The 27,705-nt window shown below is 50.0% G+C and overlaps 1 protein-coding gene across 1 annotated transcript in view; it reads right to left on the bottom strand.

Annotated features, from left to right (window-relative positions):
- The window catches only part of LOC144723651 (alpha-actinin-1-like), a 78,634-nt gene that overhangs the window by 36,790 nt on the left and 14,139 nt on the right, over positions 1 to 27,705 (bottom strand). Inside the window, exons 2-3 of the mRNA XM_078602546.1 lie at positions 11,471 to 11,585; positions 6,427 to 6,546 (exon numbers count right to left, since the gene is read on the bottom strand). Coding sequence (XP_078458672.1) covers positions 6,427 to 6,546; positions 11,471 to 11,585 — 235 coding nt within the window. The remainder of the gene's footprint in view (positions 1 to 6,426; positions 6,547 to 11,470; positions 11,586 to 27,705) is intronic.

Genomic DNA, 27,705 nt, shown 5'->3' with positions numbered 1-27,705 from the left:
CTTTGCCAATCCACTGCTGGATGAAGGTCTCCTCACTCCGCATTGGTCATGGGGGGTTGAGGGGGGGGTGTTTAACCATACTTCACCACGATGGTCAGTGCGAGTTGGTTAATTGGGTGGTGGAGGTGGGCGCAGCAGTGGTTCAGATGTCACTCGTTTCTCATGCTCGCCGTGGCCCGGATTCAAGTTCGGGTCGCTGGGCTCGTGGCGCAGTGCGCTAACCGCTGTACCACCACTCCCCACCGCTCCCCACCCCGTGGTTAGAGCTGTTCGGCATTAAAATGAATTAATTTTCAACCAACATAGTTAAGCTGTAAAACAAGTGCTTTTTATTATGGGGGGATTAACTTTCACTCCACGATGGAAATATATCTGGATAAAAACAGAGGGCGTTAAGCCACATTCAAGTTAAATTAAAATGTTATTATTCGGAGACGGCCAAAGTTCAGTCCTCACAGGATTGTTGTGAACATTTATTAATCCAGATTTATCGATTAAAAAAACATTCCTTTCATATTTACGGGGGCATAAAAACCTCAGCCCCCGCCAACCCAATACACTCAAAATGGCGGCCGAGAACGTAAGGACGCTGGGGCTGGAGTTGGCCCTTCTCCGCAACGCTAATTAAAATTCGGGATGTGCATTACAATTACCGATCGCGACGTCCATCTGTATGTGATGTTATTTCGTTTTTTATTCCATTAAAGTTTCCAAACCGCAAAGCATTTAATATTTTGTTTCCCATTAAAGCTGTGTGTGCTCGCTTTAGGAAAGCCTTCCGTCCGACAATAGGAAGCCACTGGAGCTGTGCACTTTTAAATCATCTACATTGAATACACGAATTTCTTTAGAACGGATTTTTGTGTTTATTTTGCTGTCCTTCCCCCACACCTCCGATGGGTGGATGGCTACATACGGGATACGCAAAGCTGAGAGCTATGCCCTACGCTGTGATGCAAGTGAAGCCTGGATGGTACACGCAGAAGACGACGACGATGATGACGATTTGTTTTTTGATAGAGCCACCCTCCTGTAGGCTGGGACATCTCAAACTGCTTAACGTCTCGCATCTCATTGCAATACTTTGAAAGGGGTGCCCATTGGCAGCTGTCCCTGCGCAACACAGGATAATTCGGCATCTGGCCTGCAAACAGGCGTTAGTCTACCAGCAGGGGGCAATGATTGCTTTGTATAATCCCAGATGGGTAATTTGGAGGGAGATCCGATTAGGGTAAGATAGGAGGAAGATCAGAGCCGCTGAGCTGTGCAGCTGGAGAAGTCGGCTGATTGCGTGTGTCCCATCGACAGCAGGAAGAACCAACGGAAGCGTGCTCCGTGAGATCCGGTGAACAAGCAAATACTGTCCGCCGTAATAAAAAGGTGTGAACTAAAGCACTTGGACACAATGGCGGAGCCAGCAATGAAGAATCATAGGAGTTGTTAGTAATTAAGGACATGTCCCTCGCTTTTTATTCGATGCGTGTGCGGCGATGGCGCAGCCATCGATCGAGGGTCGAATTCGAACCGCGTGTGATCGGCATCGCGCTCGCTGAAGACGTTTGCCTTCAGGGAAGTCGCGTACTGTATACGCAACTGCGCACAATTCTGTTAGTCACTTATAACTGCGTTGCCGTTAATTATTGCCAATTATGGACTCAGACTATTGTCCGATCATCTCAGAGTCCCTGGCACATAGTAATATGCTACACAGTGGCAGTGTGGGTCACAAAATGCCGATTTATTACTAATATACTCCAATGATCTGATCGAAATTAGGGATTTCAAACAGATCATTGTGGGGGCACGTGCCACCCCACTCCCCCCGCCCCCCACTGGCTCCGCCAGTGCTTGGACACATCATCGCTGTGAATAGGTGCAAATTGTATTTTTTTATTTGTAACAAAAATCACAGTTGCCGAGCACAGGGCCTCAAGGCCCAAGAGGCTAAGTGTCCAGTGAGGGAGTTCTACGACCACCTGTGTACCAGGCGAGGTAGTGAACATCTCGCCACCGGGGCTGTGCCCGTAGACGTTCATAAAAACTTTGTAAAAGGGGGGGAGGGGGGGAGAGAAGCAGAGAGAGAAGCATGGTGGGTCACCTGCAGTGTGGTGGTTGAACACATTGTGGATGAGACAAAAGAGCCAGCCAGCTAGACCGAGTCCTAAAGGTGCGATCGGAGGAACACGCGGAGAGAGTCATGGCCTTTGGTAAAGTGGAAGGAAATAAAGGAACAAAGGTAGGCAGAGATTAAGACCGACTTGCCAGAATTGTGAATGTATCCGGGGCAGACAGTCTCAAACCAACGTAATATAGAATATCCCAAAATCAAAGAGAGTGAAATAATTTCATCATCGAGGTCATGAATACCCAGCCAGCAATCAGCACTGTACTTGTGTTGTCTATGTTGCATTGTGTTTGAATATTGTATTTGGTCTGCAATCACTTCCTTGCAGACTCATTATCTCAAATTACCCTTTGCTCCAGGCACTTCGAGTTGCACTGAAAGGGTGGCTTGTAAATGTTAACGGACGACGACGATGATGATGATGATGAAATCCTCGGTGCTCCATGCCGTCAGGTAAAGAACATACATTTGTGGCAGAGCCTACTGGAGTCCCCTGAACACATTTCCAGACTCCAACTCAGAATTAATTTCAGCTGGCCAAGGAAGGGCCCCATTGAGCGAAGCTGCTTTCTTACAACAGCAACCACAGCACCAGATCATCAGCAGTGGCAGGAGGTACATGGCATTGCAGTTACACGGTAACATAGAGATCCATAGAGTTACATAGAGACTTACAGACCACAGCCTAAGACCATCGGCAGTTACACGACATCACAGCGTGGAGGAAATGTGTGCGCGCAAAGAAGTTCAACATGCATACATACAAACAAGGAGCAACAAACAATACATTATTTACACGAAAACCACACTAGAACTTACTGCACTACAGGTCAAACAACAAAGAGCTTGAAAGCAAATAAAAACAGTGTCAAGGGTGCGAGTAAATCAACCACAGATACAGCCTCGGGACACAATGGAGCCGAGGGTATCTTGCGGGTTGAGACTAAGGTACGAATAAAGACAGTTGTCAGAGTGGGACCATTGCCAGGAATCTCACTGGAAGCAACAGGAAAACTTTGCAAGCTGGGAGGAAAAGTGAAGAGGGCCAACGTTTCTGGGTGGCAGGAATCCCAACAGCCCCTCGTGGTGATGTTTGACAGTTGGCCAAGGGAGGTCATAAACACGTGTTTTCTGGATCGTAAAGGTAAAAAATTCACGGTGGGAAGAAACATCTCGCGAAGATTATGCATAAAGGCCGCTCTAGAGCATCGAAGTGCAACACCACGGGGCAGGAAGGAAGCTTACCACCGAAGATGAAACCCCTTTCACGACCTCTCCTCCAGTGGGCATTGATTCTGAAGAGCATTCATGCGGGCACTTTGGCACTCCACCCCTCTCTCCCCTTCCCCCCTCCCCTGTTTCCCTTCTCCTACAGGGCTATCAGAGCTTATGAAGGCACCAGGATTGTACAATGTATTGAAACGGTTAATTGAAACATGCGGTTTAAATTGGTTTCCATACCGTGTCAACCCATACGGTGTGGGTTTGCATTGCACTGTAATCCGTAATGTGTGTTGTACTGGTGTCAACCCCCTTTAATATCCTTTGTTGTGTACCGGATTTGTCGTTTGTCAAAAAATGTTTTTTAAAGATCACACTTAAAAAAGCATATCAAAAAGATCGACGATTTGTCACACAACTTGACAGGGCGCTGAAACACACAACCCGTTCCTCACCACGGATGGTTGGACGTGACGGGGAATGTTTTTCACACGTTTCAATCGAATAAGTCTGCCCAAGTTTAAAATGAGAATCGCTCGCATGGAGAATTTGGCTCGAGTGGTGGCACAGTGGCTAGCGCACTACTACACTGTTGACTCAGGGGTCCGAGTTCAATTTCTGGCCATTGGTGGCCAGTCATTTCCAAATCGATCCCGAGTTCCCTCTTCACTAACCTGCACTGACCAGCATGGGTGAAGTATAGTTAAACAACCCCCCTTGTGACCACTTACTCTGCGGGGAGGCCTTTACCCAGCAGTGGATGAACAATAGGCGAATAATTACTTATTGCAACGAATAATGAATTAATTATCAGTTGGAGTATCAGACCAGATTTTTTAATAACAATGTTTTTTTTACGTCAACGCGAAACGCGGCACCGCACGGTATCCACTCTTGTAGACTCAGGGGCGCGAGGAGGAACCACGGACGAGTGGGGAAGGCAGCAGCGAGATGGTGAGATGGCACCAAATTCACCCCGTAAGCTCTGCGGCCTTCTATGTACATTACGTCGTGATCGCCCAATGAATGAGTGTTTATACCTGTGGGAGGAAACCGGAGCACCCGTGCGATGAAACTTGTGGAATTTAGCATTTATTTCTGAGCCGCCTTCTGGCGAGGCCAAGGTATGGCTTCCTCCTCGATGGCTACAGGAAGGGAGTATCCGTAACATTTGTGTGATCCACCAACCCTTGCTGCCTCCACAGTGTGTTGGATTACGAGCGCGAGCGTCCTTTAAATTCCATCAGCTGCACGGGCAGAGAGAGTGTATGCCTGTGAGCGTGAACCACGCATTTCCCGAACTGTGCGATTCTCTCTACGCCAACATTGAAAGTCGCTGACACAAGGTCCAGAGTCTCGACCTCTCACGAACGCTAATCTTCGTCAGTGACAGCACAACTGCAGGGGATTGTCAACGGTTGACAGTAGACTTACGAGACTGAGAGGCATTATCGAGTGAGGAGATAGATGCAGGTGAGCAGTTCAGAGTTCACCTTTACCGGATGTGAAGGAGGAGGGTGATAATTTCCAAAGTTTAGCAGTAGAGCATAGAAAAGAGGGTTATGGGTTCCAGAGTTCATTAGCAGGGGGTGCAGAGGAGGAGGAAGCGAGGGAAACGGTAGTTCAGCAGGGCTGGTGAGACAATGAGTAACATGAGGACAGATGAGGTGCAAGTGAGCCTTCACACCGATGAGCAAATAAGGTCACTGCAAGAGAGAACAAGTTGGTGACGGAGTGTGGCAACGATAAACAAACTTCAGAAACATCTTTGCGGTCATCTCCTACCACATTCACGCAACGTGGAATGTCTCTGCCGGCGGGCACCGCATCTCGAGCCACGCTCGCGGGCTCAACATCTTTTGCGATAAAGAGTCCGAAACGTGTCACGCAAGAACGCTCGGTATGCGGGGTCGTCACGAGAATAGACCCGCGTTGATTGCGAGCGTTATCTCAGCGGGTGTGAGGTCACGCAGAAAAAATGCGCGAGTGTATATAACGTCTCCCGCCCGGTGACGAATTTTTGCGAGTGCCACACGACTCGGATGACGACAGAGGCCACGCGAAGGTCAACGGGAGCGGGCAACTTGCACAGCTCGACGGAGCATGGGGGAAACTAGCATCGACGTCCGGCCTTGTACGCCGTGACATTTCCGCCCATTGCAAAAGAGGCGGGGCGTGGGGGGCGACCGAATAATCGTTTTTTGAAACAGCACAAAGCGGCGCGGTGGAGGGTGCGGCACGTTTATAAAAGCGGCGCGACGGGTCACGCACGAGGGCGGCGTCTCGCACGCCACGGAGGACACCGCGGGCCACCGACTCGCCGCGTCGCGACCCTGGCGTGCCGACGACGACGTGCGCGACCCTCGCGATTCATCGCTCGGATTTCAAAAGGCTGCCGTACCATTCACGCGAAGCGACCAACGCATTCCGGCCGCGGTTTCGAGATTCGCGTCCGCACGTGCTCGTTGACGTATGCGCACAATGGCGGCCGTATCTACGTGACGCACCAGCAGAGGCAGCGCAGGGCTGACGTGTCGGTTGGAAATACGGAAAATAACTTCTTGGGAAGTCGATCGCTGCTACCCTTATTCACAATGTATTTTTGGGTGAGATCGCGCGAGTAATAAAATGTGTGTCCGTACACCCTCCTCCACCCAACATATTCAACAACGGGATCAAACCCACAAACTTCTGGATACCAGGTGAGGTAGTTCACATATCGCCACTGTGGCGTTTACCATTTCAACGTCACTTAAAGCTATTTCCGTCCGAGTACGTCCGAAGCAGCGGTATTTTACGAGCATTTACTCACTATCAAGATGGGTGGTGGACACATTATTTGTATCCAAATCCCACTCCTAATAGCGCAACAAACCTCTGCCCGAGTGTAAAGCCACTTTATGACCGTACTGACGACGACTCGCCACATCTTTAAAGTGTCTGCAATGCTCCGAAATCGTGGGCCTGCCCTCCTTGTTCCCGAACACGACGCACTCCGGCCCGCAGTGGGAGGGGGGAGACCTCAGTCATATTCAGCCCCCCACCCCGACGCCACGGGGGCTGCTGTGTGGACACCTCACCCTCGGCTCCGATGGAGACCAGCTTGACGCCCTTGCTTGCGATGAAGTCCAGCGCCTTGTTGACGTTGTTGATCTTGTGGACGCGCATCTTGCCCTTCTCGGGCTTGGGAAGACGCTCGCCTGCGCGGGAACAACCACGGGTTATTATTTTAAATACGACGTCCCTCGGCAGAGCAACACGACGCGTGTGGTTTTGCCATTGCGTTGAATAGGGTCCCGCGGTTCATGTGGATTCTATAGATCGTGCACCGACAGATGTGCACTACTTGAGCATATTGGCAGAGGAAAGTGGAAACAAATGACGAAATGTGCAATAGACACTTTGACCGACATTCAATCCATTGTAGCTTCTAGATTCATACGACTTTAGGTTCTAGATTCACACACGCTAGCACATTTATTATGCAGATTCACACAAACGGCTGAACAGGTCACCTTTGTTTATACGGAGTCCTCTTGCCAATAACATCTGGCAATCCAGCAGCATTTGTTTAACAAGGCCGACTCTTGCTGATGACATGCAAGAAGGATCCAAAACCGGTCCAGAGTTCGCTTAGTTAAACAAATGCCATTGGGTACTATTGGTGTGTAAAGACAATACCCACCAATGGACTCACTTAAACATGTTTGTGTTTACACGTGGAGACAGAGCTCAGGAGTGAGCTGCTCCGCTCACACAGTGTAGATGCTGTTACCCACAATCAATGTGTGATACCGAGCGGCACCGGGAGACCATGGCGATGATCTTGCGCACAATTGGCCGTGTATATTTATTTATTCAAAGCTGCTGCGAGTCGAGCCTGAGTAATGACGCTGAACGCATTCGTTGACGGGCCTTGGGCTGTGCGCAAAAGTCTTCGAGCATTCGACGTTTCCCATCGGTGCCGCGCCTGCACGTCCGGTCATCTTCAGCGAGAGGACCAATACCTGTGGGCTGCGCGTCCGCGGTCTGTCGACTACACCGTGCCACGTCGCCCGGTACCGTTTGGTCAGCCGCTCTGACTTTAATTAATTTATTTCTACCGTTGTCGGTGGGGAAGAACATTTGTGTTCTTTGGGTTTTTGGGGGCTGCTCTGGTGACCCGAGCACCGCTGGGTGTTTCTGTCCAGGAGTGTGGTCACTAATTACGACAAAATCTGTCGGCCCCTGATAAATGTGACCGAGGCGGTCCCAGCGGGAAGAGCAGCACTTGCTTCACACTCAAATCCCAGTTCGGGGATCACCTTAGTCTGTCATCCTTCCATGAAAATGAGCACCACTTTGTTGGCGAGTCAATGGTGGCTGTTACAAGTTTTGTGACCTGCGGCGCGGTGGCTGAACACCGGGCGGATGAGGCGACACGGGTCGGTCTGATAGACCGAATCCTAGACAAGAGTGGAGGAATTGATGAGTGAAGCTCACGGGAAAAGTAACAACGGCAGGAGCGATAGAAGAGTGGTAAGGAGGCGGCTGACTGCCGGTGGGCGAGTGACGAGAGTGAAACGGTTGATTGCTGGATCGTCAACCAAACCTGACTGCTCCTTCACCTCGACTTCTATCGGGGGCAGCGGGGGAGAAACTGGGTTCTGCAACACCCCCACGAACATAATTTGAGTAAAAAAAAACAGATCAGTGTTGATATCATTGAACCAGAGCAGGCTACTGTGTGCCAATGTCATCGCCGGAAAAATGTCATTTACCCCGAGACCAATAGACTTTGGAACTGCGTGGCCTTTGGCAAAGCAAGCATAAACATTTCATTATAAGGCCCCTGCAGACAAAGCACGCCAACGGATATTCCAAATGCAGGCACACATTTGTCCTGCTCGCGAGTAACAAGAAGGCCTCCATCTTGGCCGAAAACTGGCCGGGCATGTTTTTTTTCTAACCCGAGGGTGCCCGACACACCTTTGTGTGGGAGTGCCGCACGCTACTCGCTACACTCCCAACTATTCTGGCCGGCATTCCTTCGGCCCAATAAAGACACAGGACCGGCGGGGGCATTCTGCATTTAAAACTGCGCATAATGGCACCACGCTAGCGCGCGTACACAAACACACGCACGCACAAACACGAACACACACAACAGGGGACTCTTACTTCAAAGAGGAGGCTTCCGTGAGCCAATAATTGAGTGCTGAAACATCATGCGCGCAAAGTGCTCTTTAAAACAACAACGGAAGAACGCTCAACAAGAGCAAAAAGGCACAGCCGCGCAATTGCTTGGCTCGGGCAACTGCTGGCGGAAGAGCTTTAATCTGGAGGGAGCTCTATAGAGAGCCACTTTAGGAGGGTATTTTGGTCTACTCCTTCCACGCTGGCCAGACGTCCTGGAAGATGTGGAAGTATCCACACGCTTTGAATGAATGTATGTTGTGGGGAGCAGTGGTGTAGAGGTTCGCGCTACGCTGCGCTACGAATTCGGCAACCCGAGTTCGATTCCCGCTCACGGCCAACAATAGTGACAATTATAGTTATCTGCACCGGTCCTGGGCCTCCCCTAGGTCGACTCAGCCTCAAATTAGTACCTGGTGCAGTGTGTAAACATCGCCACTGGGGAGACAAAGGCGGCCGGGCGTGGTGCTGGCCACCCACCCCTTCGTGTGCTGTGCCGGCCTTCATCAGTGCTCACCAACAGCACTTTCCCCAACAGTCGGTTACAGGCTATACGGGGGATCTTTGTCTTTGTTTTGACCTTCTTTTGCACAGTGTCGTACATAGCCAGCCATGGTGAAACCGTGGCCGGACCAGATTCGGGGAGATTGATTTAAAAAATTTAAGATGGAGAAACTCGTTTCGACTGCCGCACCGGGACATTGAATGGGACCGGTGATCTCCGGATCGCAAATCCGGCGTCCTAATCGTCGCAGCGTGCCAGCGTCGAACATTGAACAAAGAGTCATCGCCAAACGTGTAAAGTGGTCACGTGAGCCCGTGCCCGGAGCTGCTGTAATTGTGCCACACACGTAGCGCAACCCCCGCGCCTTCAAGCCCTCACAGACCAACATGGTGAAGTGCGGTCAAATAACACCCAAGACCTGGGGGGCGGGGGGGGCGGTGGAATTGACAAATGGGCTGTGCATGTAGCAGACTAAAACACAACCCGCCTGAGTAACGGGGATTTTTACGAGCCTCTTTGCAAAGGACCGAAAGTCAATAATGGGGGGGGGGGGGTCCCATGGAGAGACTGGCCCCCTTCGCAGGAATGTGGAATTTCCAGCGACCTGGGCCACTCAAAGTCGTTGAAGGTGACGAGGGCTGCTCGACTGAGCTGGAGGCGATCTGACATCTTTCGTTTTTACGCGTGCGGCTCCCCCCCCCCCCTCACAGAGCGATCTGCGAAATATTTGGCCCGGCTCAGCTATTACTGTACGCAAGCCTCTGACCACGTCACCCGGAACGCACCCAATCTCGTCTCATCTTGAATGCCAAGCAGATTGGTTGCTGGATAGTGCTCAGACGGACGACTCACTACGCACGGCAGGGCGTTTATAGGATGAGGGGTAACTTTGTGGGCAGCGTAGGGCGGTGCGGCAAAATCATTCGTCGTAATGAACTTATAATGCTCCGTCCCCGCACTGACCAGCGTGGTGGAGTATGGTCAAACAATCCCCTCGATTGACGTGACGTGGGTCAGACCTTCATTCATCAGTGGATTGATGAAGGGCCATATGATTATTATCATTATCGACACGTACTCTAACCAGCAGGTATCGATGACTGCATCAGAGTAAATTGATCAGGTGGTCACGAGTGGTGAGGTCAAGTGTGGGTATCCCCCCCCCCCCACTTCTTCCATGACATCTATCCAGTGTGGACGAGGAGGTCAAGGTGCCCTCTAAACCAGTGGCTCTTAATTTGACTGCAGCCTGCACCCCCCTTTGGTTCTCAATCGTAAAAAATGTACAATGTTAATAAACGCACAGGTTTGATGAAACAAAAAGTTGTACTTACACGCACCATCCTAATTTGTGTTTCAAATTAGTTACCTTCTCAAAAATATCTGGCCATGTCTCGTACGGGCATCTCGCACCCCAGGTTAACCACTACTCTCTTGCGAGTTTCCTCGACGGAAACCCTTCCGGCAGCTGTGGCACACGCAAGCAATTGCAGGAGTGCGCCTAAACTTTTGCGCACAATACAGAGGCGATGACATGGCACGACACATCTCCGTGTCCGTAATGTGAACAAGCGCGAGCCTGCCGAGTTCCATCGCCTCCGTTGCACAAGAGCCCCGAGTGACTGCTGTGCTTGCGCAAGGCGCAAACGTCGACCCGTTTAGTTGCGGGCAATTTGTGAATGTAGGGCACCGGGGTGCGCGGCGTGAGATCACACGGCGAGCGACGCCAGCGAACGATGTCACCGCGGCGATGCCCCCACTTTACATAAACCCCGAGCACTTTGGAAGTCCCTCTCCAAAGAAATGACGAATAATAATAATAATGATGATGACATCTTGTCCCACGCTGTTGAACCAGTAGTCGCTCACTCTCGACGAGAGAGAGAAATAGAGAGGAGGAATCAGAGGCGAGACGGGCGGGAAAGCAGCAGCTGGTCGGCGAGCCGGCGTCAACAATTGCCCAAGCTCTGTGATCCTAAATATATATTAAGGTGTTACTCGCCAATTCATGAGTGTTTACATGCGAGATGAAACCGGAGCACCCGGACTCAGTTGCCTCTGTCAACTGGCACTGCGTGGGATCACGTTGACCGCCAGCGTCGCCACCCTCGTGAAATAAGTCAATGGTCATCATCACTGTCATCATCACTGGCACCCATGCACCTATCTCCCCCCCCCTTCCACAAGCTGTGGCCACCTCCCACAGTTCCGTGATGCAACAATCCACCCAGCACCTGCACAGGAGCTGATTTCATCGTACCTCGTGCATAGTATAAATATTGCCACTGGGGAGACAAAGGCGGCCGGGCATGGTGTTAGCGACCCACCCCAAATCGTGTGCCGTTGCCGGCCTTCACAGGTGCTACTTGCGAACGGCACTTGCCCCGCAGTCCGTTAAGGCCACAACACGGGTGTTTAGTTTTTTCTGTTGTGTTCCCACTCACTCGAGATGACTTCAAGCAGCAGCATGAGCTTCAGGCCATCCCGGAAGTCCTCGTCGATGCTCTCGATCTGCGTGCCGGCCTTGCGCAGGTGGGAGTTGCACCATGCTGTGAACGTCTGCGGAACACACAACGGGCAAAGCGATCAACGCTCCGTGAACATTAACTCGGAAACCCGGAATGCAACTCATTTGCAAGAGACCGACGGGTCCCCTACTGCCGTGCGTCGATTGCGAGCACGCTGGACATGCCACGCAGAGATCGCCGGTTTACGCTTTGAATTCCTAGCGCGGCAGTTGCAACAAACGGGGCCCGTTTCTTAAATCCCCTTCCCCAGCGGTATAAACAGGCACGCGTCACAGTTCATCGGAAATGGGCGCCACGGTGGCGAGATGTTAACTCTCTCGCCTGGTATACAGGAGGTCGTCGGTTGGATCCTGACCCTGACATGCATATATTTAGAGTTTTTATGTTCCTCCCATGGTTGCGTGGATTTTTCTCCGGGTCCTCCGGTTTTTCCCTCCACATTTAGGAAACACGTATTTAGAGTATTTGGCTGCTGTAAACTCCCACGTGATAAGCCACTTTGCTGGGCTATCATTTGTGGCCAGGTGGCTTCTGCCTTTTCTGATCAAATAAAAAAATGTCGCGTGTGTGGGGGTGGTGGGGTAAAGTACGTGTGCCCACATCTTCCAAGACGTCTGGCCGGCGAGGACAAGTGGCTCTAGAGCAGAGATCGTCAACCTGCGGCTCCGGACCCGCATGAGGCTCTTTACGTGACCTAGTGTATGTATGTATTCACTTGCATTGCGACTCTTGAAATATTGAACTTTGTACCGAATTCGAAAAAAAATGCCTCATCTTGTTATTTTTGTTGCCGACCCCGGCTCTAGAGCTTGCTCTAGCGGAGGCCCCTTCCACCTGCAACGGCGTGAGCGGAGTGCTTGCAGGGCTGCACCTTTGCCTTTATAACAGGCACAGGGAACGACGCTGCAGCGGGCGTTGTTGTATCAACAATCGTGGCTGTGTGGCACAAGCGGCCGCCGGGTCGCAGCTGTGTTTTCGCCGTTGTTTTAAAGGCCCAGTCCTCAAATTTAATTCCACTCGAACAGCGGCCCACGTAAAACCCCGCTCGAGACAACTGCCCCCCCCACCACCACCTCCCACCTCTGTACGGCGAAACCGGTAGCTCCGTAACGACCCCCACTTTAACGAGTGCAACCGACACCCTTTCGTTCGAGGCCCGCAGAGAGCCGTCATTAAGTTCCAACAATACGCCAGCTACACGGGGCAGCCCTCCATGAGAGACTGCTCCATTGTGGGCACAGCCAGGATGGCTTGTTGGTACAACACAATCATCTGATTTGCGAGCGAATGAGCCGATGTAAAGCGTTTCATTACTCCCCGAGCCATAACGTTCCACACAATAATGCTACAGATTGAGCGAGAACACACAAACACAGAGCACAACTGTGTTCTGTCGAACCCCAGGCATTAATAAATATATTTTATCGTCGCCGGTCTTACTCGGGCAGGCGATGCAGAAAACAGAGTTCGGCTTGTATGTGCATCGAGCCGTAAACGCGCCGCAAAACCGCACGCTCGGTTTGTATGGAATAAAAGTTTGAGCTTCCTTGTCCCCGGGGATGACCTCCAGTTTTGGGTGATGAGCCCAGCGAACCGGTCGTGGCAGAGGGACGACACGGCCGGCAGAATTGGCGGATTCATCCGAAACGACGAGCCACTTCGTTGAGCTGTCATTTGTGATGGCCAGATGGCTTCTGAAAACGGGGGCTAACGTAGCTCAGTGGGAGCCTTACCTGCTTAAATAAATAAATAACTTTGCCCTCGCATGTCTCGGATGTTGTTCTCACCGGCGGTCAAAATTTGCTACCGAAAATCCAAAAGAAGACCGCTTGTGTTGCGATCGAAACGTCGTGGGGTTTTTTTTTGCCTCGTTTTTCTTTTAATTTAGCTTTTTTTTTCTATCTACGTCACTTTACCAAAAGAACCAAGACTATGAATTCCTGCAGTCACGAAAGTTAAGTCTAAATTTGCTCCAGAAGTTAACAGTGTGCTTCATATGAATAGCACTGGTCTCTGCCATGGGAATGTGGAATTTCCACCCCCCCCTCCCCCCGTTCAACCCTGTACCAGCGTGGCCTTGTTTAAAGGGAGGAGTACAAACCTCTGGAGCGGGGTGGGGGGCACGGCGGAGGTCGATGTCAAACAAACGTTAAACAAACGGTAAACACCGAGCAGAATGAGTTACGATACGATCTCTGCTCTTGCCTATTGTGCATTCTGCTCTGGCCCCCCCATTCCCCCACCACCACCCTCCCCCTCCATGCGAGGAACGGCTGTCGCTACGCCCCCATTACTTCCATGTGCTCATTAGTGCAATTTGTCCACCTCCCTCCGGCTACTGCAGACAGTTTGCATATCACCGTCATCATAATAAGAAGCAGATAACCATAATAGTCATCATCATCACCGAATGAAGTATGCGAATTAAATCAAGGACACCGCTGAGAGGATCAGTCCGTGTGAGTGGGCATGGGTTACACGAGAAAAACCCGCCATCGGGGGCATTCATCATTAAAAGGGGGTCTCTCCGAGCCCCCCGTAACCCCCATCCCCGGCGTTACGGGTCTGTCACGCCCGATGTTGGGTCAGTTGAGCGGCGAGACGTTGCGACGATTTAAAAACAGAACGCCTCTTGTGTTCCCACTGCCCTCAATTCGCCCGCGTATTGAACAAAACACAATGGGCGTCGCTGTGTGCGCGTGTCCTATACCCTTGGTACACACAGCACGCACGCACGTACAGGGCGTACACAGCGTACACACCGCACAGGACCTTTAATTAAAACGAGGTGAGAACCATATTCTTGGTTCTTTTCGTTAAAGTCACGTAGAAGGGAAATAATAAAATAATAAAAATATTCAACAATAAAAATTCTCACGACGTTTCGCCTGCAACACAAGCAACACAGCAAGAACATTTTTCAAATTTTCAAATTTTTCAAAATTTCTTGCTGTGAATTTCACACCTGATGACGATTGCTTGTGTTGCAGTCGAAACGTCGTGAAAATTTTTATTGTTTTATATTTATTTTATTTTATTATTTCCCTTCTACGTGACTTTACCGAAAGAACCAAGAATATGAATCCCTGCAGTCACGAAAGCTTTAAATCAAAACTAGGTGAGAACCCTTTAATCGTAGGACAGCGGTGCCTCGTTTCACGTGGACTGTGAAACATTACAGAGCACGGTGAGGACGGGCTGATCTACAATGTGAATGCTTAACACCTAATGCGGCGAGGTTTGTGCGAGTGAATATAAAATGGAATATCTTGCAACTGCGCGATTGTGTCAAGGTGAAAATAGCAGGCAATCCATTACATGTTCACGGGCACATGACGCAACTTATTAGAAATACTATTGTCATGTTCTCTCAGAGTGTTAGTTTAACTAAAAGTGTTTGATTTGTTCGTGTTCATGAACAGTAGTTTTTGTCATTAAGCTACAGAGGCATTATAACCTCAATGTTATCTGTCAGGACGTAAATGTAAGATAACTTTATGATCACCTAAATCCAACCAATAATCGGGTGAGGGGTAGCGCGTCCCTTTCACAAGCAGGAAATAAGATTGTCGGCTATTTTAAAACTTCGCTTTTGTCCTTTTGCTTTTTATCACGCGATTACATCACTGCCGAGGCAAGGAGGACCAAAAGAAAAATGCCTTTCCGGAACGATGAAACGACTGTAAAGGATGCGGTGGCGGTGGTGCTGGCCAATGACTCCGGAAAGAAGGACCCCATAAAGTCGCCTCCACTGCGCCCTCATTCCGCAAACCGCCCTCCCCCTCCACCGTGTGCCGCAAGAAACGAGCGGTTGCCTCGCTCCGTTGTCCATCGTTCGAACCCCAGATTCCTCCTCATCTTATCCGTCAGGTGAATCAACGGACCCGGCTACTTGCCCGCATACGCGCCCCAAAATTTTTTTCTCGAAGATAGAAATCATCACGGCGGGCCCACTTCTCACGTCGGTGGCGAGCGGGTGTTTAACGAGGTCTTGGCTTTGCCCGCACCTAACGCTGCCATCGGATAAACACTGGACATTTTCTTCCTCTGATTCAGCATCGAGAATCAATTCTCTCTCTATAAATAGGTCTTTGGATGTAGCGGCCTCCAGTGACTGCAGGGGTAATGTGAACCAATGGCATGCGGTGCAAAACAAGTTCAATGTACATACATACAATGCTTAACAATAACAATAGTAAGGTGAAGGTGTTTGTCAATCCACCGGGGGATGAATGCCTCCCCAGTACCGTGTCACGCATGGGAAGTTGTTTGACCATACTTCACCGCGCTGGTCACTGCGGGTTGATGAAGCGGCATACCACACAAACAAATAAAACACGTCAGCTCTTACGCATGGGATTCGATGCACACACCATGAGCAAAATAACAAATTTAAAAACCCAATGCATTGTGCCACCCCCCCCCAAGTTGTGGACCGACGGCCAGTGACCTAACAGAGGGCACGAACACAATGTCCCATATCATGATCTGTCCTCTGCGGGCTGCCTCCCCGTGCCGCCCCTCAAGCCACCTGCGAACCTCGCGACCCTAAGAGCCAATCAGGCAGCAACCCCGGCGACTAAACCCCTCCCGACCTCCCAGCATCAAACCCCTTTCCCTGCCACCACCAGCGACCGCACGCAACGTACCTCGATACAAAGTGATCGATACGGAGATACATTACGATGTAATATAATGTACAGCCCCATTTCCAATCCACTGCCGGACGACCGTACCTCACCACGCTGGCCTGGTGAGGGTTGGTGTAGGACAGAAGAGGCCCAAGGAGCCGGTTTAAGATATCGCTTTGCATCGACAAAAGCCGCATCCGGGAATTGAACTCGGGTCGTTTGAGTTAACAGCGCGGGCTCGCCAACCGCTCCACCCCCCCCCTTCTTTTGAGCATAGTTGAGGGCTCCTTCAAAACTAATTTGCATTCGAGCAGGGAACGCGGACCGCTTCAAGACTGCCGCTGACAAAAGCTAAGAATGTGCGATATTTGTACAAAGATAACGCCAGGTGCCTCGCAACACCAGGGCGCACGCACATGCGTTTTGTTTCCTCACTCAACGGTCGGACGACAACACCGTTAATATATCGATTTACCGTGGAGCTTGGGAAATTGTCGGTCGCGTCGGCCCATCGCCTAGCTGCTGCCTCATCTGTGGTCCCCCCTCGTGCCTCCGAGTCGTTCTCCCGCTTCGAACGCAAGCGAATACTGTGCGGCGTGTTACAAATTTAAATCACTATTGTTGTTATTTTTCCTATTTAAACTGTTAAACAATTTTTTTTTTACCAGGTAAGGCCCACTTAACTATATAGCTCTCTTTCAGTAGAAACCTCGCCACTTATGATAGCTCAACGACATGGCTTATGTGGAAATGTACAGCAACCAAACACTCTAAACGGATCTTGATTCTAAATGGAGGAAAGAACTGGAGGATCCGGAGAAAACTCCACGCGACCACGGGGAGAGAGAACAAATTCACAGGCGTCAGGGCCGGGATCGAACCCACGATCTCTTGTGTACCAGGCGAGGTAGTGAACATTTCACCACCGCAACACCTTTGTGAACTTGCACCGCCTGCAATGAATACCATTCCCTGCCGTGTGAATACGGGTGCCAAAGTGGGGTCGCGAGGGGCCTGGTTGTACGCGGCGGCTTTTTCTGGGAAGGAATTTCAATGATTTGGCGCTAAACTTCCAAAGCCCTCATCACCCGAGCGCTTTTTGACTTTGAACGCCACGTTATCCAAAACAACGAGCTGTGGGGGGCAAACAGCTTCAAACCACAGGGGCGCCTGAGCCACAAGTATTCGACCCCTGGCAAAATGTTGCATTTTTTGCAGAGGTCGAAGAACCACCATGATCAATGCCAACCATCATCATTGCGCTGAGCATCAGTGTCAGAACAAGCACGGTACATGGTGCTCAACTGATACCCCAACCAAGCACAGATGTTATCGGTAAACCTCCCCACCAGGCCATTCCACTACCCGCTTCCAGTGGCCGAATATTTTTTCGTTTGCGAGTTTATTTCCCCTTTTTAACTTTTGGATACAGTCGAAAACTGTTCATATGTAAACACGTTATTTGGTGATGCTGCTGCGTTGGCAGTGGCGCACGGGCGCAAAAAAAAAAGTTACTCGACACGTTCGTATGTTAAAATAAAAACTCTAAACTGTCAGTGTCAACTCTCTTTTTGACATTCCCCCCCAGCACTTCCAAGAAGGCCACAACTTCCTCGTGTGGTCTTCAAGCGTAAGTTACTCAGCTCTCTGATGCGTGTCCAGGTGACATTTCGGCTTAATAGTCGCCAGCACGGGGAGCAAAAACGTTGGACATCGTGCTGAACAGCACGCGGTACACAGAATACGGTACGCAGCGAGCGGTACACAGCACGCGGTACACAGCACGCGGTACACAGAATACGGTACGCAGCGAGCGGTACACAGCACGCGGTACACAGAATACGGGACGCAGCGAGCGGTACGCAGAACGCGTTACACTGCACATGGTACACAATATGCGGTACACTGCGAACACACTTCAGAACGCACTCCAGCAGCACCACCACGAAAACCTACGCGGCAGTACAACTTATTCCATCTTTACGCACTCGCTGCTCTGAAGAAGGGCCATTGCCTGAAACGTCAGCTTACGACAAGCTACATATTTACGTAATAGGGCAGCATCAATAACGGAGCCGGGTGAGTGATATATATCGGGGGGGGGGGGGGTTTCTGGGCTGTCCCATCGCAACATTTTTCTGCAATTCCCAAAGCCACTGTGAACGAACGATATGAAGTATGTACGGCTCCTTCTCCACTGTGGAACACGTGCCACATTTTCACCCCCAGTGTTTGCTGGAATCCGTGAGGCAGAGCCAAAGGCATTACTGAGATCATGCGGAGACAGGGCGGCTCCGTGAGTCAGCTTAAGGGGAGATTACTTGCCCCGGTGCTCGCTGTTACTGTTAATTCCACTTTAGTGCAGCAGCATCATATACAACGTCAACCAATTATACGCTCCCCTATTAACCCGCAGTTCCCATTATCGAGAAACCTATTATCCAAGCATTCATTGTGCCAATTATTCACGCCTTGTCCACAGACATTTGGGAGTACACTGCTGTATTCCCAAAGTGCCATCGAAACTTCGTATGATCCACACGTGTCTCTGGATAAAGGGAGCCACCCACAAAAGGAGAAAAAAAACATCTGATTATCTGTGGTTTCTGCAGTTACCAGAAATTGGTTTCGTGAAAGCACCAAATTCGTGATATTATCCAAGCCTGCCGATACGAGGAGTTATCCCAGAAGTGGCGGCAACGTCATCCGATTAGCTGCCATCTTCTGCCAATTGCCGCGCAGATAATAAAAACACGGAAAAGGCAAGCTGCACTACGACATGATCGTCGCGCAAGCATCGCGATGGCACACGCACTCCGCCATTCGCGAACGCCACGAGCGCGCCCGTGGCCACTGTGTCGAGAAGAACTCTTCGCAGTTATCATGACGAAAACTATGAAACTAAACATGTTTTATATTTTACCGGTTTCAGAAGCGACCTCGCCACAAATGACAGCCCAACGAAGTGGCTTATCAGGTGCAAAATGTATCACAGCCAAATACTCTAAATGCATGTCAATTATAAATGTGGAGGGAAAAACCGGAGGACCAGGAGAAAACCACACGGCCACGGGAAGAGAGAACATGCAAACTCCAAATGTACAGGCATCAGGGTTGGGATCGAACCCACGACCTCCTGTATACCAGGCAAGGTAGCTAACATCTCGCCACCACAGCGCCCAAACAAGCTTGACTAACTAAGCGTTGTTTACCCACGAGGGCCCTCGCTCACCGAGTCTCACGACACTTTTCCAGGAGGGTCCCTGCCAAGTGGACGCAGTAGGGGAGCGGGGGGGGGGGCAATGAATTGCTACGTAAATTTCAACTGAGCCATTTGATGGCATCCCTGCAATCTCAGAGAATTTGACTGTGGCCGAAAGCTAGCCAGCGTGTGCAAGCACGCTTGTGATAGAAAACAGGTGCGTGCCTAATGCGTTCCTTGCTCGGTGCAGGAGCACACACCCACAGCGAGATCCCTCGTGCACCTCCGTGCGTTACACGTGGGAGGGTTTTGCAAAAGGGCTCGGAATTTCGGCCGCGTGAAATTTTCACGGTCGTGCCGAACCGCACTCTCTCCCCTCTCCCCCCTACGTGTTTTTTGGGCTCATGCCGCGGGTCGGTCCGTCGTGTCGTCCGACGTTTCGCTCGACTGTGTGTGGAGGAGCTTCTTCAGGAACTGACAGCAAGAACGGAAGGAACTCCTCAGCATATAGACCCGAAACAACATGCGGTGCAATCCGAAAACACAGATAGCAATCCATGGGGCCAGAGAGGATATTGGTACCACCTTAGGCAGCGAAAATGTAGCAGTACCCATGTATTGGTGTGGCTGATACGATGGACTTACTTTGGTAACCCCATTCATTTCGAATGGTTATTACGTAAATGACTGTTTATTGGCCACATCAAGAAATTGGAACCGCTGAAGTTATGCCACTTCTGGTGGTACGAACAAGTACCTCTAGCACAGTTGCTAATCAGCAGCCACTGAGCAAGCCCACTGCACCCATTGTCTGGATTGCAAGGTTGCTAGGACCACACCAGAATCATCAGATTCACTCAAGAGACCAGAACAACTGTCAGCACCTAAAGCTTTGGTTTATGTCCGAAAATGGCCTGGGGCACATCGGCCAGAGGGCAGTTGAATGACTTTGGGGCATACTTTGCATTTCGTACTCGATAATTGGCTTCGAGCTGAACGCGTAAGAGTGGATTATTATTACGGTTCATTTAAATGATAAGACTAACGTTGCATGAAGGCTAAATGAGGGTAAGCAAAACTGTACCAAGGCAACGAAAATAACGCGAACCCGTACAATCTGCGGACGGTGATAAATACGACCAAAAAAACGATTAATTCTTAGATAGAATCACGGATCCTAATCGTGACAATTCATCAAATCCCTGTGGTGCGGGAGAGGTTAAGTGGGGGGGGGGGGGGCTGAATCATCACTGGTTTACAAACTACGACACTCCCAGAGTTTGTGACTCCGGCTCAATCCTCTGCGTTTTCCCCACTCTTGTCCGTCATTCGGCCATTATTTCAGTTTGGCCCAATGAATTGCCGATGCATAGCGTGACAACAACACGGGTCACCACCTCTGTCCTGGTTTTCCCAGCATCGTCCTCTTGTCGTGGTGGCTCTTCCGCAAAATCTGTCAGTCTTCCCGTGGCATTGCAAGTCCCAGATGTTGTCACTTGCGTGGTTGTGATGATAATAAAACGGTCCTCAAGGGAACACATTGCCAAGTTCTCCCCCCTCTTCCAGTAATGTCACATATTCGCGTTCTTCCCGTGACGTATCCGAGTGGCAACTCGAGCTCGTCACTGCACATTCTGTCCAAACGCGACTTTGTTTACCCAGCGCACGAGATGCTGCAACTCGGTGAAAAATAATCTCCATGGGCAACCAACCACATTCCTTCAAACATCATTCGACAGGTGCAACCGACGTGGTATTGGTCTAAAGTAAACTATTCTAACTATAAACTATTTTTATTTTACCAGCTAAGGCCTAATTGAATATACTTGGCCACGAATGATAGCTCAACGAAGTGGCATATCACTTGGAGATTTATAGCGGCCAAATACTCTTAACACATGTTGAGTTTGAATGTGGAGGGAAAAACTGAAGGATCCGGAGAAAAATCCACGCGACCACGAGGAGAGAGACATACGAACTCCAAAAAAACAGGCGTCAGGGTCGGGATTGAATCCACGACCTCCTGTATACCAGGCGAGGTAGTTAACATCTCGCCACTGTGGCGTCTACATGGCCACAGTCGCACACGCAAAACACGATACCGTCATCGACAAGTGTCATCTTCGGACTCGAAGGACGACGAGAAGCTGCATCGACTGGCGTTACGCATTTTCCACTCGTCCTTATGCAACACCACAGGCACGCATATTTCCTCCGTAGGATTTTTCATTATTTTGACACTTTTATTGTTACCAGTGACCCCGTAGTGTGTGATGATCCGTGTGTCAATGTCGGCTGCACCCGGTTAGCTCAGGACTTTGCTTATTCATACACTATAGTTTATTTTATAACATTGCGATGAACTTCTGTTTTTTTAAAGAAAAGAAGATTGCGCACACCCATGAATGCATTTGCCCTCCTACGTTTGGTCAGCGCGACTGCTTTCACAACTTTGGTTTGATGATACCGTGCACTGTATTGTACCAGCACGGTTGGCTACGTACGGTGCGGAAAAAGTTCAACAAACATACGTGCATACGTTATAAACACAATGAAGACGTGGGAGAGCGGTGATGTCTAGTGGGGGGCCACTTTGCCAATAAAACATCGGTGCGAGTGCCACGCCACGCATTTGAAACCATTGGGGTTTGACAGCACGATGATGGGCGGTGTTTTCACATTTGTGTTTCGTCGGAGGCCGCATGTCTGGAGCTGCACTGAAGGCCACCAGGGACCACGAGTGGCCCACAGGCCTTGCCATGAATGAAGAACACTGGCACAGATTATCACCAGTTGCATGGAAAATGAGGAATGTAAAAAGTGCGAACAAATTTTTTTAAGTCCAAGTGTGTGCCCACTAGGCGAAGACCCGGGGCCGGCCTTGGACACGCTGGCGGGACGATGTCGCTCGGCTGGTCTGGGAATTCTCCAGGAAGAGCTAGAGTCTGTGTATAGTAGTGTGTAGTAGTGTATAGCTAGTAGTGTATAGTAGTGTAGTAGTGTATAGTTAGTGTATAGTGTAGTGTATTAGTGTATAGTGTAGTGTAGTGGTGTGTAGTAATGTAGAGCTTGAGTCTGTTGCCAGGGAAAGGGAGGTGTGGACCGCCACTACTCAACACGCTGCCGCTGCGACCCTCACCAGGACAAGCGGACTGAGAAACGAACGAACGAAAGTGTGCCCCGGCTCATACGAGTGGCTCTAGGCCAGTGGTGGAAATTTCTCATTCCTCTAACTGGGGCCAGTCCATCCACGATGAACAACTTCTGACAAAGTGGTAATCTATTCCTATTATTGACCCCCGACGGATGACAGGCCAAGTGGATCCAGTGAGACCTGGTCTGATAAAAAGTCAGAATAAAAAAATGACATTTTCCTAAATGACTGCACCACGGACAAACCGACGATTCCACTGAACCGATGCATCCGGACTCCACTACCATACGACCCGACATGAACTTCACCAGTGGACTCTACGGCAAAATTAAAAAGGGACAGAGAAACTAACGTCAATCTCAATATAAAAGATGACCATCGAACTCCGCTGCAGTACTATCTACCTCGCCACACTCGACCTGAGCTTTGCATCCGTCTAAGGGTATAGACTGCACAGTTGTTTTTGTTAATCCATTCGTGAATCAAGGCCCTTTCATGACATGTCAGTTTTGGTAATTGTCACACCCAGTTCCGCCATCAGTCACCACTGATGTTAGCCCGTGGCCTGGAATCGAACTCGGGTCGCCGGGCTCATACATTGGTGGAGTGTGCGTGGCACCACAACGCTCCCACAGCCCTCTCTCCTGTACCAGACACCCTTATTTCCTCCCACTGTATGCGGCTGTGCTACCACACTGAGATTAATAACTGGTTTTTCAAGTCAATCAATCAGGGTGATTTTTTTTTACGACAAACTGGATCAACAAAGACCAGGCTCATATGTTGTGCACAGTAACAGGATCAGACTGGACACATTTGAAGGACGGACAAGAGGAAAATGAAAGATGTGTTGTTCGGGGGAAAAATGGAAGGAACCGGACAGAGAGGAACACCTAACAGAGAATGGCTTGACGAGGACATCACAAGAGATTGGTGCCGCGGGATGACGAAGTGTGCAGAGGACATCTACGGGCAATCTGCCCATAGATCGTGATGATGACGGTGACATTGACAGGATTGGACAACGCCAAGATAATTTACAGCTCTGAGCCCTTGGGTTTGTCCACTGTGAGGTACAAAAAATAATCTAGGACATATCATAAGAAAAATATCTCTCCGATTACCAGAGTCGAGGAACAGTGGTGGAAATTAGATCTTCCTATGGCAGGAGTGAATCATCCAACAGAAAGCCACTAAGGGGACAACCCACTGCAGTGACATCTGAGGAGTCAAAATTGTGAGTGTAACACAAAATGGATGGATTCGTGGATTAAAAAAAATTATGTTCTTAAAATTGTGTACGCGGTATGATCGTTGGGTTCAGCTCCAGCCACGAGGTGCCGCTCGCGAACATTCACCGCAACGATTCTTGATTCGAAGCACGACCTGGAATCGTGAGAACTCGTCAATTGCGAGGAAGGGTGATTAGGCACAGCCCAATTTATAATACAGACCACAGCATTGCAGAATGTCACTCAATTACTTCCGAATAATAAACTGAAGGATTTCCTCTAGATGGTCATCCGTTGTTGCTGTGCTATGCATTGACATCTTCACTGACGGGCCTGCCACAGTTGAGATGTTTGGCCCATTCCATTAATGCGAGTTTGGCTTCATGTGCGAGGAAACCGGTGAACCAGGAGAAATCCCTTCGCACACACGTACAAGGGGGCAACACTCACCACATCAATCTCTCAGTCACCTCGCAAGCCCCATGGCTACAAACGCCTGGCAAGCCCTCGTGGTCATCATCCTATTCAGGCACTAACCAGGCTCAAACCTGCTTCACCACCATCGTCATCATTACCAAGTTTGCTTTGATATAATCATCATCGTTGGGTGCCAGGGTGGCGTAGTGCTTTACACTTATGCCTCACGGAAGGAAACCCTGGGTTCGATCCCTGACCTGGGCACCTTTCTGTGTGAGGTGTGGATGTTCTCCCGCTGTTCTCCATGGGTTTCCTCCGGGTTCTCCGGTTTCCTCCCCTTGATACAAGCCATACGATGTACACTGAGAGTGTCCAGACATCCTCATGCAGGACTTCCCAAAAATCAGTCTTCGGACTCGGTAGAGCTTTTCCTTTAGAAAAGAGCAAGAAGCCAGTAAACATAGAATGTTTGCCCAACCTTGGCCCAATGTCGGCTCAACGTTGCTACGAAATTTTATGTTTTATTTTTATTATTTTATTATTTCCCTTCTACGTGACTTTACCGAAAGAACCAAGAAGATGAATCCCTGCAGTCACGAAAGCTTTAAATCGAAAGTTGCTCCAATAGTTTCAAGCCACGTGCCAACGTGGGCCCAACAGGCACTGTGCCATGTTTACGGGGACAGCGCTGTCCACCCAGCAAAGGCCTGGGGGGGGGACCCAAACGTGGAACCGACGGGTGGTTTCAATGTGGAACGCGTAACCTTCACAGTGACACACAACCCTCGTTCGGTGCGGAGAAGGAAGACGCACACCCGACACGGCCGCTAATGTTCTTGATAAACGCCACTTGATGCACGTACAAGGTTGCGCCCGCCCCAGTGTCAGCGGCCGCCGAGGGTTTTCCATTGTTTACACAACGGAGGCTGTGGGGCTGTGGAATTTCCGGGCCCTTTCAACCTCCCTTGGGTGAATTTAAATATGCAAAGGTTACGGGGGGGAGGGGTGTTGGATATTATGCAAGGAATTTTTTTTGGAACTCCCCCCCCCACTATACAGTGCTACGTGGTAATAAGAAGCATCAATGTGTAACATGTGACAAAATAAAATTGGGTGCGATATTTTTCAATCGAGCTGGCATTGTCAGTTTATAGCCACGATTTGTTTTTAAGTCTCCTCACAACTCCACCTGTTTCTTTTTAACTGTAATTCAATAATTAGCTCAACAAAACACTTCAAACATTTAATTTACCAAAGAGAATATGGTTTCAAAGCCACGTGTATAGCAGCGGTCACACACCTCCAATTAGAACGGCTGGCTATGTGCAACGCAAAAGAAGCTAAACATATATACAGATGCGTTACAAATAGCCCTTTTCCACTGGCACATCTGAGCCGAGCCACCAAGGCGGTCTCACGGGCATAGGAGGTTTTTCTCCCGGCTATTTACCGTGCCAAGACAGAACCAAACCATGTTCAGGTTGGCGTCACAATTAGCCAACCGTGCTGATCACACCTCCGATTAGCACGGCTGGCTACGTACGGTGCGAAAGAAGTTCAACGTACGTACGTCGGTATACATGTAACAAGACAGGCGAATGTAGCCCGGGGCCGAAGCAGGGTCAGGATGCATGCGGGGGCTAATGACGCATCACTGCTTGCGATTTTGGTCAGTGCGGCCATGAGGACGCGGCGTCACCGCGTCACCGACACGCGTCACCGTTCGTTCATAGCGCTGGACGTCAGCGGCACGGCTCAGGCTTCTGCAGTGGAAAAAAACGACCTTGTGCCTTCCGAACCACGTGCCAGGCCGGCTGGGCAAACTTTGGTTGTAAAGGGAACGAGAGTTCACAGTTTCAGCATTTTTGATATCGCAGCGGTGTCCCAAAGTGACAGCGAAGCAACGGGCCACTTGGGCCAGCCGTGTAAGCCCGTCCTGGAAGGCTCAATCATGAAGGAATTCTACGTACAATGATAATTAACCACGACAGCTACCAAGGAGATGACATGAAGCCAAATGACGGGATACACTTTCAAAGTGGTCCTTGGAGGCCTACGGCTGGTTGCATAAAACACCTCGAGTTTAATTCCACTCAAGGTGATCCACTCAAACGCCGACTTGTCGACCATCCAAAAGCTGAAAAGCTGCGACAATAAGTCGACGAAGTTGCTTCATGGACGAAATTGAATAACTAATTGACGAGCCCAGCAGCGTACTGACGAAAGAGCTGTACGTGTACAAACAGGTCAGGACATTATGAAATGCAAAGTTTGGCATTCGTCTGTGGAATCTTACGGGGGAATGAAAACCATGGGACTGTGATCCGCTCCAGAAGGTGCATGATGCAAGCCCGCAGGCATCTTAACGATTCATCGCCACAGCGATTTGATAACTCATCACGGTTCAGGGTTGCGATTCAATCCAAGAATAATCTTTTGGCTTTTGTTGTTGTTCAGCTTTTGCATTGATTTCACCATCTCATCTGGTGGTGGCTGTGGTTGATTTGGCTCGCGTCCTTGTGCTTGTAAAGTTTACGCTCGCTTCACGAGCCCACACGCAACACCGGCGCGTGAAATTGCATGTAAAAAAATCACGGTCGATCCTAGTGTGCGCGTAGCCGGCGAGCGCGTCGCGAGCGTGCGAATCGCCGCATCTTTGGACGTCTACAACTCTCGCGCCTTCTTGTCCTCGATTCTCCCACACCTCCGATTATTGGCCTTGCCCGCTCCCCTGCACCTCCGATTAGCACGGTTGGCTACGTACGGTTGTGAAAGAAGTTCAACGTAACATTCATAAACTGTTTCATTTCGGTGAGGTCGTGTAGAGAATGTGTCATAAACCCTCCTCCACCCGAAATCAACTATTTATAAAAATGTGCCACGTGACTAACTCCCCAAACCCTTCGCCAACCTGGCCCTGGCCAGCGCGGTGAAGTATGGTCAAACAATCCTCACGACTGATACAACGTGGGTGGGAGGGGGGCAGGAAGGGTCTTGCAACCAGCCACAAATTGACAAAGGACTGTAATCTGTCATTATTACGATAATTAACTTTTGGGCACATTTCAATAGCCGACAATTTTTCCACTTGTGTGCAACAGCAGCATGTTACTTGAATTATCTCATACGCGCACAAATAGGTGGCGCGCTTACAAAATAAAAGCAATAACGTGATTTCAGAACATCTCCGCTGAATTGTAGGGACGATAAAGACGACGAAGATCGTCCGCCGCCAAATGTTAAAAATAAACGGGAGCCACCGTTGTTGTTTTCTTGGCCCCATTCCAATGAGCACACTGTACGGAGCTGCTTTTTGCAAGGGTCACATGCTGGGTAAAAAACACAGGATTAAATATTGAGACACACAATACACACCACCCCCGACACGATGGGGATGCTCTCGCTCTCTCTCTCTGCTTGCCATCCGCGAATGGGCCCCACGGCGTAGATTGTGGGGACTCCACATACACGGTTTCCAGAAGCAGACTCTGCAGCAGCGAGCGTTGTAATTACGT

The sequence above is a fragment of the Lampetra planeri genome, chromosome 18 (genome assembly GCF_965212315.1).
Source record: "Lampetra planeri chromosome 18, kcLamPlan1.2.h2, whole genome shotgun sequence".
Taxonomy (NCBI): domain Eukaryota; kingdom Metazoa; phylum Chordata; class Hyperoartia; order Petromyzontiformes; family Petromyzontidae; genus Lampetra; species Lampetra planeri.
Note: the sequence above shows the minus strand (reverse complement) of the source record. Positions and strands in the feature narration are given on the sequence as shown.